Source organism: Theropithecus gelada, chromosome 2, assembly GCF_003255815.1.
Source record: "Theropithecus gelada isolate Dixy chromosome 2, Tgel_1.0, whole genome shotgun sequence".
NCBI classification, from domain to species: Eukaryota; Metazoa; Chordata; class Mammalia; order Primates; family Cercopithecidae; genus Theropithecus; species Theropithecus gelada.
Window position 1 is genome coordinate 82,338,558 of NC_037669.1, and position 15,457 is coordinate 82,354,014.

A 15,457-nucleotide genomic window follows, 5' to 3' on the forward strand; every position below is an offset into this window, starting at 1 on the left:
TTTTCTTTTCTCTTTGCCATAGGTAGCTATACAAGATTCTCTTATTATTCTTGTAGTATATCCTGTATTTGTGTTTTATTTCTCCTTTCTCATTTCTCATCTTGTATATTTTTGCTAGTATTTTTAACTTAATGCATTATGGTTTATTAATTACCTTGTTCACTGTTTTCTTTTTATTAATAAAAGAACCAGCATTTGGGTTTGTTTATCCCTTGCAGAATTTTTTGTCACTGTTTCATTAATTTCTGCTTTTATTTCTCTTTTTCAATTTCTTTTACTTACTCGTTTTCTGATTTTTTTCTGATTAGTGTCAGATTTCTTAATTGTCTTTCTTCTTTAACATGAAAGGAATTTAAGATTATTAATATTATCTGACTAAAAGACTTACTGTATTTTGGCATAAAAGTCTCCTCTCTTTACAATATAGTGTGAATTTTCCCTTTTGATTTCTTCTTTGATCCAGGGGTTATCTAGTAGTGTTGCATAATTTCAGGAGAATTCTCCAAGTGATACAAAAGATTATCATAGCACTGTTTAGCAAAGTACAAAAATCAGTATTTTTTTTCTGGTATACCCTTAAACAGGTAGTACTCAACTGGTAACACAGCTGTATCCTAAGAGCCCGTGCTTAACATAGGTCAACTTTTTGAAGTCAGTAAGTACCAAAAGAAACATTTTAAATGATGCAAGTTTTTTTTTTAAACTAATCTCCTTAAAGTTGGCATAAAAGACAGGTAAAATTTCACAGAGGTCTGTAAAAATCTAATGTTACTGGCCAGGTGTGATGGCTCACGCCTCTAATCCCAGCACTTTGGGAGGCCGAGGCGGGCAGATCATGAGGTCAAGAGATTGAGACCATCCTGGCCAACATGGTGAAACCCCGTCTCTACTAGAAATACAACAATTAGCTGGGTGTGGTGGTGCGTGCCTGTAGTCCCAGCTACTCGGGAGGCTGAGGCAGGAGAATGGCATGAACCCAGGAGACAGAGCTTACAGTGAGCCGAAATCGTGCCACTGCACTCCAGCCTGGGCAACAAAGCGAGACTCCATCTCAAAAAAAAAATCTAATGTTACTAAAATAAGATTATACTAAGAGGAAATTTGAATCTCAGGGTCATCTTCTTAGCTTTCTTTTCTTTCTCTTTTTTTTTTTTTTTTGAGACGGAGTCTGGCTCTGTCGCCCAGGCTGGAGTGCAGTGGCCGGATCTCAGCTCACTGCAAGCTCCGCCTCCCAGGTTCACGCCATTCTCCTGCCTCAGCCTCCCGAGTAGCTGGGAGTAGCTGAGACTACAGGCGCCCGCCACCTCGCCCGGCTAGTTTTTTGTATTTTTTTAGTAGAGACGGGGTTTCACCGTGTTAGCCAGGATGGTCTTGATCTCCTGACCTCGTGATCCACCCATCTCGGCCTCCCAAAGTGCTGGGATTACAGGCTTGAGCCACCGTGCCTGGCCGCCGCCTTAGCTTTCTATAGCATTTTCTAAAGAGTATCCCTCACAGATAGATGGGAAAAAACAGTGGAAAGGAGGTTGGAAAGAGTTGCATTCTATAATGGCCACCTCCTTGGAAATCTGCATATATGTTAGCATATTAAAAGCTCCAAGAAGTCCCGCTTATCTTAACTAAGTATTCTCTAAATGTATTTCATTACCTCATCCTTTTTATCAATCAACACCTAATAATTCTCTTTAGGAAATGCAAGCCAAGCAGACGGACGTTCCTTGGAGAGAAAGACAATGTAATCAAATTATCTTCTTCTCTATGGGTTACTCACAGCTGGGGTTCCATTTAATGAGCTCGGTTTACTGTTTGCTGAATGACTTGGAGGTGTGATATGGCAACAGCAGATACAGGAGTGTCTAATGCAGCTGTTCCCAGTATGGTCATATATAAGTTGAATTCTCTTAGTAAGGAGTGTCAATATTTTACACCAAAATACAAACCTTTCTTTTTTGGTTTACAATTGTAAATGGAAATTCCTAAGATGTTGGCCCTACCCAAATTCAAATATCAAAACCCAACTTTCTGAGGAGGCCAAAAAAACCCATTAAAAGTAATACTGCTGTTGCAATACCAGTGAAAGTATATGCATAAATATGCACATGAACACACACACACCAGCATCATCACCATTATCATCATCACCATCATCACCATCTCTACTATGCAAAATGTCAAGAGCCTGATGACTCTGACCAGTATCACCAGATCAGAGTATGTTCAGACAAATGAAACGAGAAACTAGCCAAATGGTTGCACTATCCATATTAAACTAATAAAGTAGAACTAAACACTTATGGTTTTTATCCATTTAGTTTTATGATTTAGCTATATAATTTCATGGTCATAAAGTAGACAGTGAACTAGGTAGAGGCAGGAAGCTTCTGAATTGTAAAAACAAAGATCGATCTACATTTATTTAGCTAAAGAAATTTCAGTTTCAAAAATTGTAAGACGTTAAATTTTATTTTATACTTGTGATAGCTACTATTAGCTGCCTACCTCTACTGCCTTTCCATCTTCTTTCTTGCTAAGAGAACTCTAATTTTGTTTGGGGTAACAATGCATATACAACCTGAAGGAATAAATCAAAATTGATCTATGTCAATCATAGATCTTCTTGCTCCCCTTCATGAGATTAAGTAACTTCACCAGACTTCTTTGTAGCTGTAGGTAACTATGCATGTGATCTACCCATGTGGCCAGTGAAACCTAAGGAGAAATCTGCTGGGAGGATTCTGCAAAAGATTGTTCTTTCAACATAAAAAGAGAGGCACACAAGAAGGCATTTTATCCCCATCTCATCCTTTTTGCCTAGGATACTGGTGTGAGGACAATGATGCCTGGGGCTTGCAGCCATCATCTTATTACCATGAAGCAACAACCAAAAGCATGAGAAACTAAAATGTTTAAGACAGTAGAACAGGAAGACAGTAAGACCCTGGATCCCTGATGATATCATTGAGTCAACTGAACAAATGAACCTATCTGCCTCCAGATCTCTCATTAAGTCTCATTATCAACAATAAATATCCTGTGGTTTAAGCTTGTCCTGGTTGGGTATGCTGTCATTGCAACCAATTGGTTCCTAACGGTGATGAAGAACATAAATTACTAATTAACACTCCAGAATTAAAATTTTAGACGAGCAATAGGGAAAGTATGAGACTTTTAATTTTTCACTACATATAATGCTGTATTTAAATCACTTTCACAAGCATGTAATGTTTTGTAATGTCAAGTAAGAGAATGAAAAATTAACCCTTAAAAGACAAGTAATAAAAAAAGTGATCCATACCCGTACCTTTCCGTGTATTCTCTGTCACGTCTACCCCAAACTGGATAATGTCACCGGAAAGAATTTCACATGGTGGACTTTCTTCAGAGCCTCGACTCAATCTCTGGCTATTTATAAAAGTACCATTACTACTTTTAGTGTCTTGAAGATAAAACTGCAAAAAAAAAAAAAAAAGTCACATATTAATAGTAATAATTCCAAATGTACTTTTAAAAAAAGTGCTTCCAGTTTTGCCAACTATTGCAGGTGAATTTTTCCCCTATTAATTCAAACCACTCATTTCAGCTAAGGTTCTCCTTTAACATATATGAAATTAGAATCTGAAAACTAGGTGATTTAAAATTCAGCTACACAAAATGGTACAACCTCTTTGGAAGAGTTTGTCAGGTCCTCAAAATGTTAAACATAAAGTTAGTATACAACCCAGCAATTCCACTCCTAGGTATATATCCAAGAGAACTAAAAACATGTTCTCATAAAAACTTCTACACGAATGTTGGCATTATTCATAATAGCCAAAAAGGGAAAATAATCCAACTATCCATCAACTGATAAATGAATCAACAAATGTGGTAGACATTCATATAACTAAATATTATTTGGCAATAAAGGGGTGAAGTATTGATAACATGATACAACATGAATGAACGTTTAAAACATTATGTGAAATAAAAGAAGTCAGTCACAAAAGACTGATGTATTATAATGATTCAATTTATATGAAACATCCAGAATAGGCAAAGCTATACCGACAAAAAGCACATGAGCGCTTACAAAAGGTTGAGGTGGCAGGTAGGTATGGGGAATGAGTACTAATGGGTACAAGATTTCTTTTTGAGGTGATGAAAATATTCTAAGATTAGTGGTGATGGCTGTACAACTCTGAATATACTATACTCAAAACCACTGAATTGTATGCTTTAGAAGGTGAATTTTATAGTATATTACTTATATGTGAATATAGCTATTTTTTTTAAAGGAAGGGAAGACCAGCTAGACAAAATTCTATCTTTCCATCTCACTTTTTTGTTTGTTTGCTTTTGAGACAGAGTCTCTCTCTGTCATCTAGGCTGGAGTGCAGAGACAAGATCTCAGCTCATTGAAACCTCTGCCTCTCAGGTTCAAGCGAGTCTCCTGCCTTAGCCTTCCGAGTAGCTGGGACTACAGGCACGAGCCACCACAGCCGGCTAATTTTTTTGTGTGTATTTTTAGTAGAGATGGGATTTTGTCATGTTGGCCAGGCTGGTCTCAAACTCCTGACCTCAGGTGACCCACCCGCCTTGGCCTCCCAAAGTGCTGGGATTACAGGCGTGAGCCAGGGTGCCCAGTCTTTCCATCTCACTTTGTTTACCAGGATGTCTGGGTTAAATTAAAGAAAGTGTTTTTTGTTGCACAGGCAAGGGCAACTGGTTTTAGGTAATGCTTATAGTTAACAGCTATCAATCAGCTAACACAATTTGATATCAGGACTGATATATCTCACTAAATTCTTGGTGACAAAGCAGATTTGAGACACTAGAAAAATACTGGAATCAACTATAAAGGTACCAACTTTCTGACCTACCAAATTTGCTTCTCATCACTTGGGTAACCCTCCCTCTTTAAAAATGGAAAGGATAGCAGGAGGCACAGGAAGCCTAACTATTTATTACTTACAAATCCTTAAAAAATTTCAGCACAACTGGGATCACACACAATAGACTTACTAGGCAGAGAATCACCAGGAAAAAAAGGTGTACCTTTCTTTTTGGATTTTTCTACACTCTTCAGCCCTACTTATTTTAGTAACACATTTTCACTGAATATCTTCCTAAGGAAGAAAGGTAAGAAGATACCAAATACACTATATATCAAAATATACTTTTGCCATCAGGCCCTCACTTAACATTAAAGCTATGATAAAGAGATTAGTACTTTAGGCCAGGTGTGGTGGCTCACGCCTATAATCTCAGAACTTTGGGAGGCCGAGGTGGGCAGATCACTTGAGGTCAGAGGTTTGAGACCAGCCTAGCCAACATGGTGGTGCATGGTGGTGTGGTGGCACGCACCTGTAATCCCAGCTACTTGGGAGGCTGAGGCAGGAGAATCGCCTGAACCCTGGAGGCAGAGGTTGCAGTGAGCCAAGATCGTGCCCCTGCACTCCAGCCTAGAAAACTGAGGGAGACTCTGTCTCAAAAACAAACAAAAAAAAGATATTACTACTTTCATTTATAAAGGAGAAAAGTGAGATGCAGGCATATTAAGTATCTTTCAAAAGTCACAGAACTGGGGAACACAGAAGCAAGGGTTCAAATAAGAAAATTAAAAGGGCCATTTTTCCTCATTACTTCACACCAACCTTTACGTTTCATTTATCCTTCACCCCTCCCACAGCTCTCTTCCAAAATTAAATATAACTAAAGACTAAGAAGCAATCTGCAGAAAATGTTCAAATGACATTTCATTTCATTAATTCGTAGCTGACAACTTAAAGGCCACGAGGCTGTCTATAAATGACTCATTCTCTGTTTATAATTCAAAATAGACCAACTGTTACTTTGATTAGCAGTTTGTATATCTAATTACAGACCATTAATTAAGAAAATTGTGTTGATATTTTAAATACATTTGAAACTTACAGGACTTAACATTTCACCCTGGGAGATAAGGGCAGACAATACTTTCAAGTAGGAATATTTACCCTCAAAATCTTTTCTACACTAGAACTTAAAGTTACATTGTATAAGAGAGTTTTGTGTTTTTTTTTTAAATAAATGTATTCTTGGGAAATGTGGTAAAGTCTGGATTCTGGTCAGGTTATGTTCAGTAATATGTGCCTGGGCAAGTTAAATAAGGGAATTATGTGATATTTACAGTGGTTTTCAAACTTCAAGTTCTGATACATTAGTGGGTTACTAAGTCAATTTAGTGAGTTGCAACTAGCATTTTTAAAAAAACATAAAATGGAACAGAATAAAAATAAAGAATACATTAAGTAAGGTTCATTACTGTTTAACACTTTGTTGAAAAACAAAAAGAAATATATGTACATATATATACAACATATATATGTATGTATATCAACACCTGTTTGTAGCTCCTATATAACTAAAACCACAACATACTTTCGAACTTAAAAGATTTTACATCAGGGCCCAGACACAGTGACTCATGTCTGTAATCTCAGCACTTCGGGAGGCCAAGGCAGGAGAAACACTTGAGCCCAGGAGTTCAAGACCAGCCTGGACAACAAAGTGAGACCCTGTCCCTACAAAAAATACAAAAAAATCAGCTGGGCATGGTGGTGCAGGCCTGTAGTCCCAACTACTCGGGAGGTTGAGCTGGGAGGATAGCTTGAGCCCTGGGAGGCTGAGGCTGCAATGAGCCATAATCACACCACTATACTCCAGTCTGAGCAACAGCATGAACCCCTGTCTCAAAAAAATTTTTTTTCTTACATCAATTTTAACCCAGGTTCTTTTCATTCTTACATGTCTATATTACTGTCCAAAGCATACCATGGTACCTTTGGCCTCTGTTTAGCTTGAACATATAATTTACATTAGTTGTTCCTTCTTCTTCTGCTTTCAACCTGCTAATGGCTTTCAAATATCTTAGAATAAAATCCAAAGTCCTTACCATTGTAGCCCTACAGGATCTGGTCCTGGTTCCCTCACAACTCAATCACTCCCACTCTTTTCCTTCTGCATCCTTTTCAGTCACACTAACTTCTATTCATCCCCCTGACCCTCTGTACTTGTATACAGCTAGAGCACATTAGTTTAGTTCTCTACAGAAATATTTTCATTTATATAATTTAACCTTTTGCCCTTGGCTGTTTTGAAAGATTGATACATAAAAAAAAGATTCTGTACCTCTTGTAAAACAATTTACCATTAATCCGTCTACATTATGTATAGAAGTTATTCTATTTACTATCAGGTTAGGTTTCTAAGCTATAAAAATGTTAAACTAGGCTGGGCGTGATGGCTCATGCCTGTAATCTGAGCACCTTGGGAGGCCAAAGCAGGCGGATCACCTGAGGTCAGGAGTTCGAGACCACCCTGGTCAACATGGTGAAACCCCATCTCTACTAAAAACACAAAAAATTAGCTGGGCATGGTGGCGCTCGCCTGTTATCCCAGCTACTCGGTGGCAGTTGGGGGTTGAGACAGGAGAATTGCTTGAATCTGGGAGGCAGAGGTTGCTGTGAGCCAAGATCGTGCCATTGCACACTTCAGCCTGGGCAATAGAGTGAGACTCTGTCTCATAAATAAATAAATGTTAAACTGTTTGCAAGAGCCTAGAAAGGGAGTATGCTTATAGTCCCTGGGTACATTTCCAGCAAGTAGATCTATTACTTGATCCTTTGTCAAATTAAAACCAGAAATATCCTTCTCCTCTATGCTGATAAACCTTCCTCTATCAGGGTTTTATCCCAAAACTTAAAAGAAGTTTTCACCACATTAAAAAATAAATAAATAAAGAATCTGTCAAAGTCTTAACTATCTTTCTTTCCCAGTAGCCTAAGGAATGTCCTAGCAGCTCTAGTATTTGCATTAGCCACCAGACATTCACTTTGATGTTGAACAGGTGAGTAACGAGCTCTGAATTTAAAAACCCTGTGTGGCTTATGGCGAAAGTTCAACAGCAGCACTTTCACTGTTTTAAGGTTTTAATTCTTTCATCAACTCCTTGCTTTCCCTGAATAAACTTTAAGTTCCCAACAATCAGGCACTGATGGTGATCCTTGAACTGAAAGGTTTACCCCTGTCTCATCAGTCACTTTTCCATGTCTCTTGCTGATTAACTTCAATGACACAGGAACAGCACACTTCACAGGTTGCACAATTTGCTCTTTGGCCTTCAGAAAGTTCCTGCTGTAGATGAATTCATTCCATACATATATACATTTTGCATCACTTTCAACTTTGCTACAATCTGTAAATGTTTTCATTTCCATTCTAATGACACACTGATTCTTTTTAACTCTTTCTACATTGATAGGTTTTGCAATATCCAAACACCAACAGATTAATAACATTTGAACTAAAGCTTCAGAATAAAGCACAAATATAGTAGACACACCACAGGCCAAGGGCCACAAACTCTAAGTCCATACAGGGTAGTTCTTAAGACATGAATACAGAATGGATTAGAAGTAGATAGCAGATACTGCAACAAAAATTTTTAATCTCCCTGAATCACCACCTAAAATCAGAGTGACAAAGACAGCAAAACCAAAATCCCATGGGAAACATTTGTAACAAAAGTAGGTGACACAGTAGCCACACAAACCCCAAAATAAGAGCGGGGAAGACCACCAAGAGCCACAAGACCTGCATGGAATCAGCATCTTTGCAGAAGGATACATAAGGAAACAAAGTGGGCATTTGGGGGACTTGAGGACAATACCAAAATAGCTATTAGGTGTTCACTGGATGGTATGGAGGCCAATTGAAAAAAAGCTGGAAATGGGAATGGTGTGGCTCAATCCAATAACCAGTGCAGGGTAAGTTCCTAAAAAGGCTGGAATAGTCTAAGCCATATAAATTCTTAAAACCAACCTACCAACCAAAGCTACCTTCCAGGATAGGGCTCCAAACTGAGGGAAAACTGCTGGGAGTGGAACCAAAATTGAGCAGAACAGGGACAATAGAGACAAGGAAAGAAAGGGTTCAGATAAAAGTAGACAAAGGGAAAGGAAGCCACCATATTTTTAAACGTTTTACAAAAAGAACAGAAGAGGGAGCTCTGTGAATTAGAAAAGTTATCCTGAACCATGACTCCTTTTTAAAGTTCAGGAAAACCAATTTCATATAAAACTTAGCAACAGAAAAGTATCAAGGTCACATCCATACAGTTATTTTAAGAAAAAAAGAGAATAAGGAGCAGAATAGTATCTTTACAGATAATGAAAAACAGACCTTGGAAAGACAGCAAAACTGTAAACTTCAATTTCAAAACAAGCTAAAAGATATTAGAAAAATAATTCAAGACATGAAAGAGCAAAATAAATCACAATTATACAACTCAAGAAAAGGTGAAATAACTCAAAAGAATAGAAATAAAAGGAAAAATTCATTTTAGGAATGAATACAAATTAGAAGGATCACAAGAGTGATTAAATATAACTAATAATGCCTTAAAGTAAATAAAAGGTAAAAAGGGTAAAATTTTTTAAAACCATAAAGAATGAAGAAAGTGACATCAGCAAAATGCCAGAGTAGGCAGCTCCAAGCTTCTGTCTCACCATAGAAACACTGAAAAACAAGCAGAAACTATCAGAACCAACTTTGTTAAAACTCTGGAAAACAGTCAAAGGTTTACAGCAACCAAGTAAACACTGAATCAAGAAAAAGGCAATTAAAATATAGGAAAGCTTTGTGGCATTACTTACCCTAGTCCCATCCCCCTCTCCAGCACAAAATAAGTCTTGGAGACATCAGCCTGCATTTCCAGTGTGGGACACCCTGGTACCTAGTTCCAGAGGGAGCAGAGCAGACCTTAATCACAAATTATTTTGTCTAATTCTCACCTGTCTGGGGCTACATGAAGAACTGGTGCAAGGCTTTCATCTTTGTTTTGCCTCAGAACTCATCCAAGCTGGAAAAGTGGCTGGCATTGCTTCGTAAGTGGGATTTACCCTAGGTGGTTCAACTTTAAAAAGGTGTTTTATACTATAAAAATGTTTAAATGCCCCACATTTGTAGAAAATGAAAAAAAAAAGAAAAAGAAAAAGAAAACACACAATCATCTCAATGCAGAAAAGGCATTTGATGAAATATAACATCTTTTCACAATAAAAGACTCAGAAAGCTAACATTAGAAGGGAACTTCCTCAACATGATAAAGGGCATTTATAAAAAACCCACAGCTAACATAACACTCAATAGTAAAAGACTGAAAGCATTCCCCTTGAGATCAAGAACAAGACAAGGATGCCAGCTTTCAACATTGCTATTCAACACTGTACTAGAAGTTTCTTGTCCAGAGACAAGAAAAAAAAAAAAGGCATTGAAACTGGAAAGGAAGAAGTAAACTACGTTTATTCACAGATGACATGATCCTATATATAGAAAACCCCACAGAATCCACACGAAAACTATGAGTTAAACAAATCCAACAAATGTGCAGCTTACAAGGTTAACACACAAAAAACAGTGTTTCTACATAACAGCAATGAATAATTCAAAAAGGAAATTAAGAATGCAATTCCATTTCCAGCTAGAAGAATAAAATACCTATGAATAAATTTAACCGAGGAGGTAAAAGACTTTTACATTTAAAAACTGTAAAATATTGCTGAAAGACATTAAAGATGGTCTAAATAAATATAAAGATGTCCCCATGTTCATGGATTGGAAGACTTAATACTGTGAAGGTATCAATATTATCCAAAACAATCCACAGATCCAGTGCAATCCCTATCAAAATTCCAATGACCACCTTTTCTGCAGAAATGGAAAAGTCAATCCTCAAATTCATATCGAAATTGCAAGGGACCTTGAGTAGGCAAAATAATCTTGAGAAAGAATCAAGTTGGAAGATGTGTATTTCCTGAATTCAAAACTTACTACAGAGGTACAGTAATCGAAACACTGTGTTACTGGCATATGGACAGATATAAAAGATTAATGGAATAGAATCTGGAGTCCAGAAATAAATCCAAACATCTACAGCCTAGTGAATTTCAAAGTCCATTCAGTGAGGAAAGAATCGTCTCTTCAATAAATGATGCTGGAAAAACTGGAGAGACACATGCAAAAGAGTAAAGTTGGACCCCTGCCTCATACCATACACTTGTTTTCCATTCATACACTGTTCTCCTGATTTCCTTTAGTTCTTTGACCATGATTTCCTTCAGCTCTTTGGGTATATTTAAGATAAAGTTTTTGTCTGATAAGTCCAATGTCCGCATTTCCCCAAGGATGGTTTCTGTCCGTTTTTCCCCCAGCAATGGGCCATACTTTCCTCTTTCTTGTATGCTTTTTAATTTTTTCTGGGTATTTTGAATATTGTAATGTGGTAACTCTGGAAATCAGGCTCCCTTCTCTCCCCAGGATTGCTGTTGTTACTTGATGAGGGTGGCAGTCAGCCATTTGTTTAGCGAATTTTCCAACCTATTCTTTGCAAGGATTATACTCCCTGCCATATGTGTTCACTGAAGTTTATCTCTGCAGTCATCCAGTGACCTAACACAGATTTCCATAAATGTCTGGATCCAGTAAGAAAAGGAGTTCGAGGGAATGTTCTGTCTCTTTAAATCTTAAATGGCTAATGCCAAGTAAGTCACTTCAACTTGTGGGGGTTGAAACAGCTGGCACCTCAGCAATTAAAAATAGCAACATAATACACAATCCCCATTTTTAAAGGTCCCAAATGCCCACCCGGGGACCAGCAAGTCACACCAGGAACACAGGCAACCATCACCTGGCTCCTACAGGATTGAGGGATGGGAGATGGTAGCTACTATGCCAAACACCAAAACAATGAAATTCTTTGAAACTCACCAGCCTCTTTCCTCATCAAGTACTCCCTTGGATGCTGCAAATGTTCTACTAGATTCCAGAGTTCCAAAATAGCTGCTTCAGGCAGTTCATGCCAGCTCAATAGTTATTTCGGTGGCGGAATCAATTCAGAGATTCCTACTCTACCTTTTTCCGTGGCATCATATTAAGAAACTGAGCCTCAGGCATATTAAGCAGAGTGTCATGGCCTCACAGATATTGCAGATTTAACACTGTTATTCCTACAAAATTTCCACACTGCCTTTCTTCCCTACTTAAACACTCTCTGGTCTTTGATTCCAAACTTACGAAATCCCATTTCATTTATGAAGACTTCCTGAAGCAATCAGAATACAAAGAGCCAATTTCAGCTCTACCTCCATCATTAAGGCAAATCACTTAGTCTGTAACATTTACTTGGCACCCATCTTGGAGAGACTGCACATCCATAAAATCATATGCAGAGCAACCCTAAACTGAGAATAAATTAAGACAGTATGAATTAAGTACCAAAATTCTGAGAGCCTGGTGGGAAATATAGTTAGGCACAATCAGTTGCTAAGGAAGCATTTATGAGTGAGGGTGGTAATCAGAATGAAAAGGCAAGCAGAAAGAGGAGGAGAAGGAGGAGGAGGAGGAGGAGGAACAGGTATTGCAGCAAATTTATATATAGCTAAGGCTCCCAGAGGGTAACAAAAACCAAACAAAGGAACAAGTGGAAAAATGCAAGATACAGCTGTAAAGAGAGGGCCTTCAGCACTGGACTAAGAAGTTGCAGTTTCTTAAGACAGAAGGCACTACTGACAGAGTTGATGAAAATACTGTTTTAGGGAGATTAATCCAACAGCTTTGATGATCTAGCAGCTGTGTGTAGGATGAACTGCAGTGGGAGTCACTAGAAATAAGGAGACCCATGATTTGTTCACTTTTGCCACCAACAATTTAGTTGCTTTTTAGAGTATACAAACTTAGTCATTATATGCATGTTCAACATTAATTAATTTATTTATATAACCTTTCTGGTTTCCTGGCTAACAAGGCATCACACATTTCAGAGACTGGAATTTTTAATTGTGCCACTGAAGGAGGAAATAAAAAGCTTTATTCATATTCTATAGGAAAATATATACAAAAGTGGTGAAATGTTTTCACCAAAATGAAATCTCACATGTAAACTAGAATGAAACTTGCCCATATACTACCCGAAGGTCTTACAAATGATGTTAATTTGCCAAGATTTTTTCCACCTAGTGACATTCAAGACGTGTTCACTGTACAATAAATCTTTCTTTTGGGGCCAGCTCACAAGGAAAAGCAGAGAAAGAAAAAGTATTTCTGCATGGGAACTGAGATAAGTCTCTACATGGGAGCTAAGATTATGAAAGACAGAAATAGGGAAGGTGGGAAAGATAAATTTTTAAAAATAATCAAAACAGTATAAAGCATACAAAACACAGAATTATTATATCTTTCTTAAATATGCTTTCGAATTAAGACAATCCTTCACTGAGAACTCAGGACAAAGTAAATTAGATTTCTGAATCTCAGACACCTATGTTGAATTCTGAAAGCCTCTATATACCTGTCAGGGTCATCTAAAAACTTGCAAGATCCCCCTTAATTTGCCTTAAGTCCTATGGATAAAGGAGGGCCTGGACCTTAATGGGGCCATATTCACCAGGCAGTAGGGGCAGGAGTGAGACTGGGACCTGCCTAAAATGAGAATTTCTAAGATGAGGCAAGCTTGAGAGAAAACCTGGAGATGGAGGACAAGGTCGACCAGGAGGAGCAGGACCAGAGAGAGTTGCGTCGCCCGCTGGAGGTATCTCTAAGGTTTGCTTGCCTATCTCCCTGGAATTGCCCTTTGCAGCCTCTCTGAGATGGTCGCTAGGAGGGCAGAATCAATTCTGCAATGTTGGCAGAGGTCCAGATTACCCTGCAAGGCAAAGAGAGCCTGCACGTATGGAACCTTGGACCATTTGCCCTCGCGTTTACAGATACAGTTCTGAGAGATGGGGTGTGTGTGTGGGGGGAGCTGAAAGCCTACAGCAAATTCTAATTTGGCAGTGATGAGCCTATTTCCCACACCCCAAAACTGATGGGTTGATAAGAAAATTCTGATTATTTTTTCCTCTCGGGGTGTGTTAATCACAGCAAAAAGCAGCTGTTTGTCTTTGAGGCTCCTACTTAACTGATACTAAAGAACAGATAGTGATCTTTAAACTCAATCTTTTGGACACCAAAAAGTCTCTAATTACCTCAAAGGATATCAAAATTATTAATACCAATGTTTTAAATATTACATATTTTACCCAAATGTCATGTATTTTAGCATATTAGGAATAGAATGAGGGGACACTGTAATATCGTAAATATGCAATACTTTCACGACACTTCATGATTTTCCTCACAAAATGTTAAACCATCCTGAGGTCAGCTGAAACAAAAACAAAATAATTGCACCACCACTCTTAATCTCTGTTAAAAAACCCTCACACAGACCAGGCACAGTGGCTCACACCTGTAATCTCAGTGCTTTGGGAGGTGGAGGGGAAGGATCGCTTGAGCCCAGGAGTTCAAGACCAGCCTGGGCAACATGGTGAGACCTTGTCTTTACAAAAAATCCAAAAACTACCTGGGTGTGGTTCCCACCTACTTGGAGTCTGAGGCGGGAGGATCACTTGAGCACAAGAGTTTGAGGCTGCAGTGAGCTATGATGCACCACTGTATTCCAGGTTTATGACACAGTGAGACCCTGTCTCAAAACAAACAACAAAAACAACACCTTACCCATAGAATAACAGCCTTGTTTGCCACAAAAGGAAATACTTGTGATCACATTTGTGGGAAAAAAGAACAAGGTCACTAGGTTTAAAGCCTTATAAACTGTTTAATAACGTATACAATGGGCTCCATCTAAGGATCATTGATATTGATCTATATAGTCATTAAGAGGTAGTAGAGAGAGAAACTAAAAGAAAAAAATTTCCATTAAAGATTGGTAAAATTGGAAAATCATAGGAATATGGATCTTATTTTGGGGGGGGGGGGGAACCTGCCCACACACAAAGAATTTATTTGGCAAACAAATTCAGTGCAAATGTTAAAAGACACAAATAGTACACCTGCCCAAAAAAGAACATACATAGCTTTTAAAAATGCCTTAAATTTCTAAGGTAATAAAAATAATAATGATGGCCTTTTCATTCTTTAGGCACAATCATTCAAGTTGGCATATAACTTTGTTTAAAACATCTTGGTCTTTACTCGTATTTCTTCGTTTTTAGTGACAGTTAATTCTTTGAGAGATTTATCTCCTCAAGGCTTTGAAAATTTAGACATCCACAGGTGAGTTCTTTAAAAATTATAATAATTCTACTTTGAAAGACAAAGCAAACAAAGTTTCTGGGGACCATAAGTGAATAAATGGAAATAATAACAATGCAATTTATGAAACAGTCATTTTGTCTTGAGATGGAAAATGACTATTTGGAAGAAGGAAAATAAACCCCTTACGTGAGTTTAATACAGAGGCTCTCATTTTGCGGCTGCCACATGATTCAGCTGTTCAAACACCTCTCATGATATCCAGCACTTCTCAGAATTAGCAATGCTCCCAGTTTAAGAATCACTAATTCTTTTTTTTTTTTTTTTTTTTTTTTTTTTTTTTTTT

General features: G+C 37.9%; 1 protein-coding gene across 4 annotated transcripts in view; it reads right to left on the reverse strand.

Moving 5' to 3' along the window:
* SLMAP (sarcolemma associated protein) overlaps positions 1 to 15,457 on the reverse strand; it is a 179,904-nt gene that overhangs the window by 98,830 nt on the left and 65,617 nt on the right. For all 4 annotated transcript variants that reach the window (XM_025375703.1, XM_025375702.1, XM_025375701.1 and 1 more), the window contains exon 2: positions 3,302 to 3,449. In XM_025375703.1, coding sequence (XP_025231488.1) covers positions 3,302 to 3,449 — 148 coding nt within the window. The remainder of the gene's footprint in view (positions 1 to 3,301; positions 3,450 to 15,457) is intronic.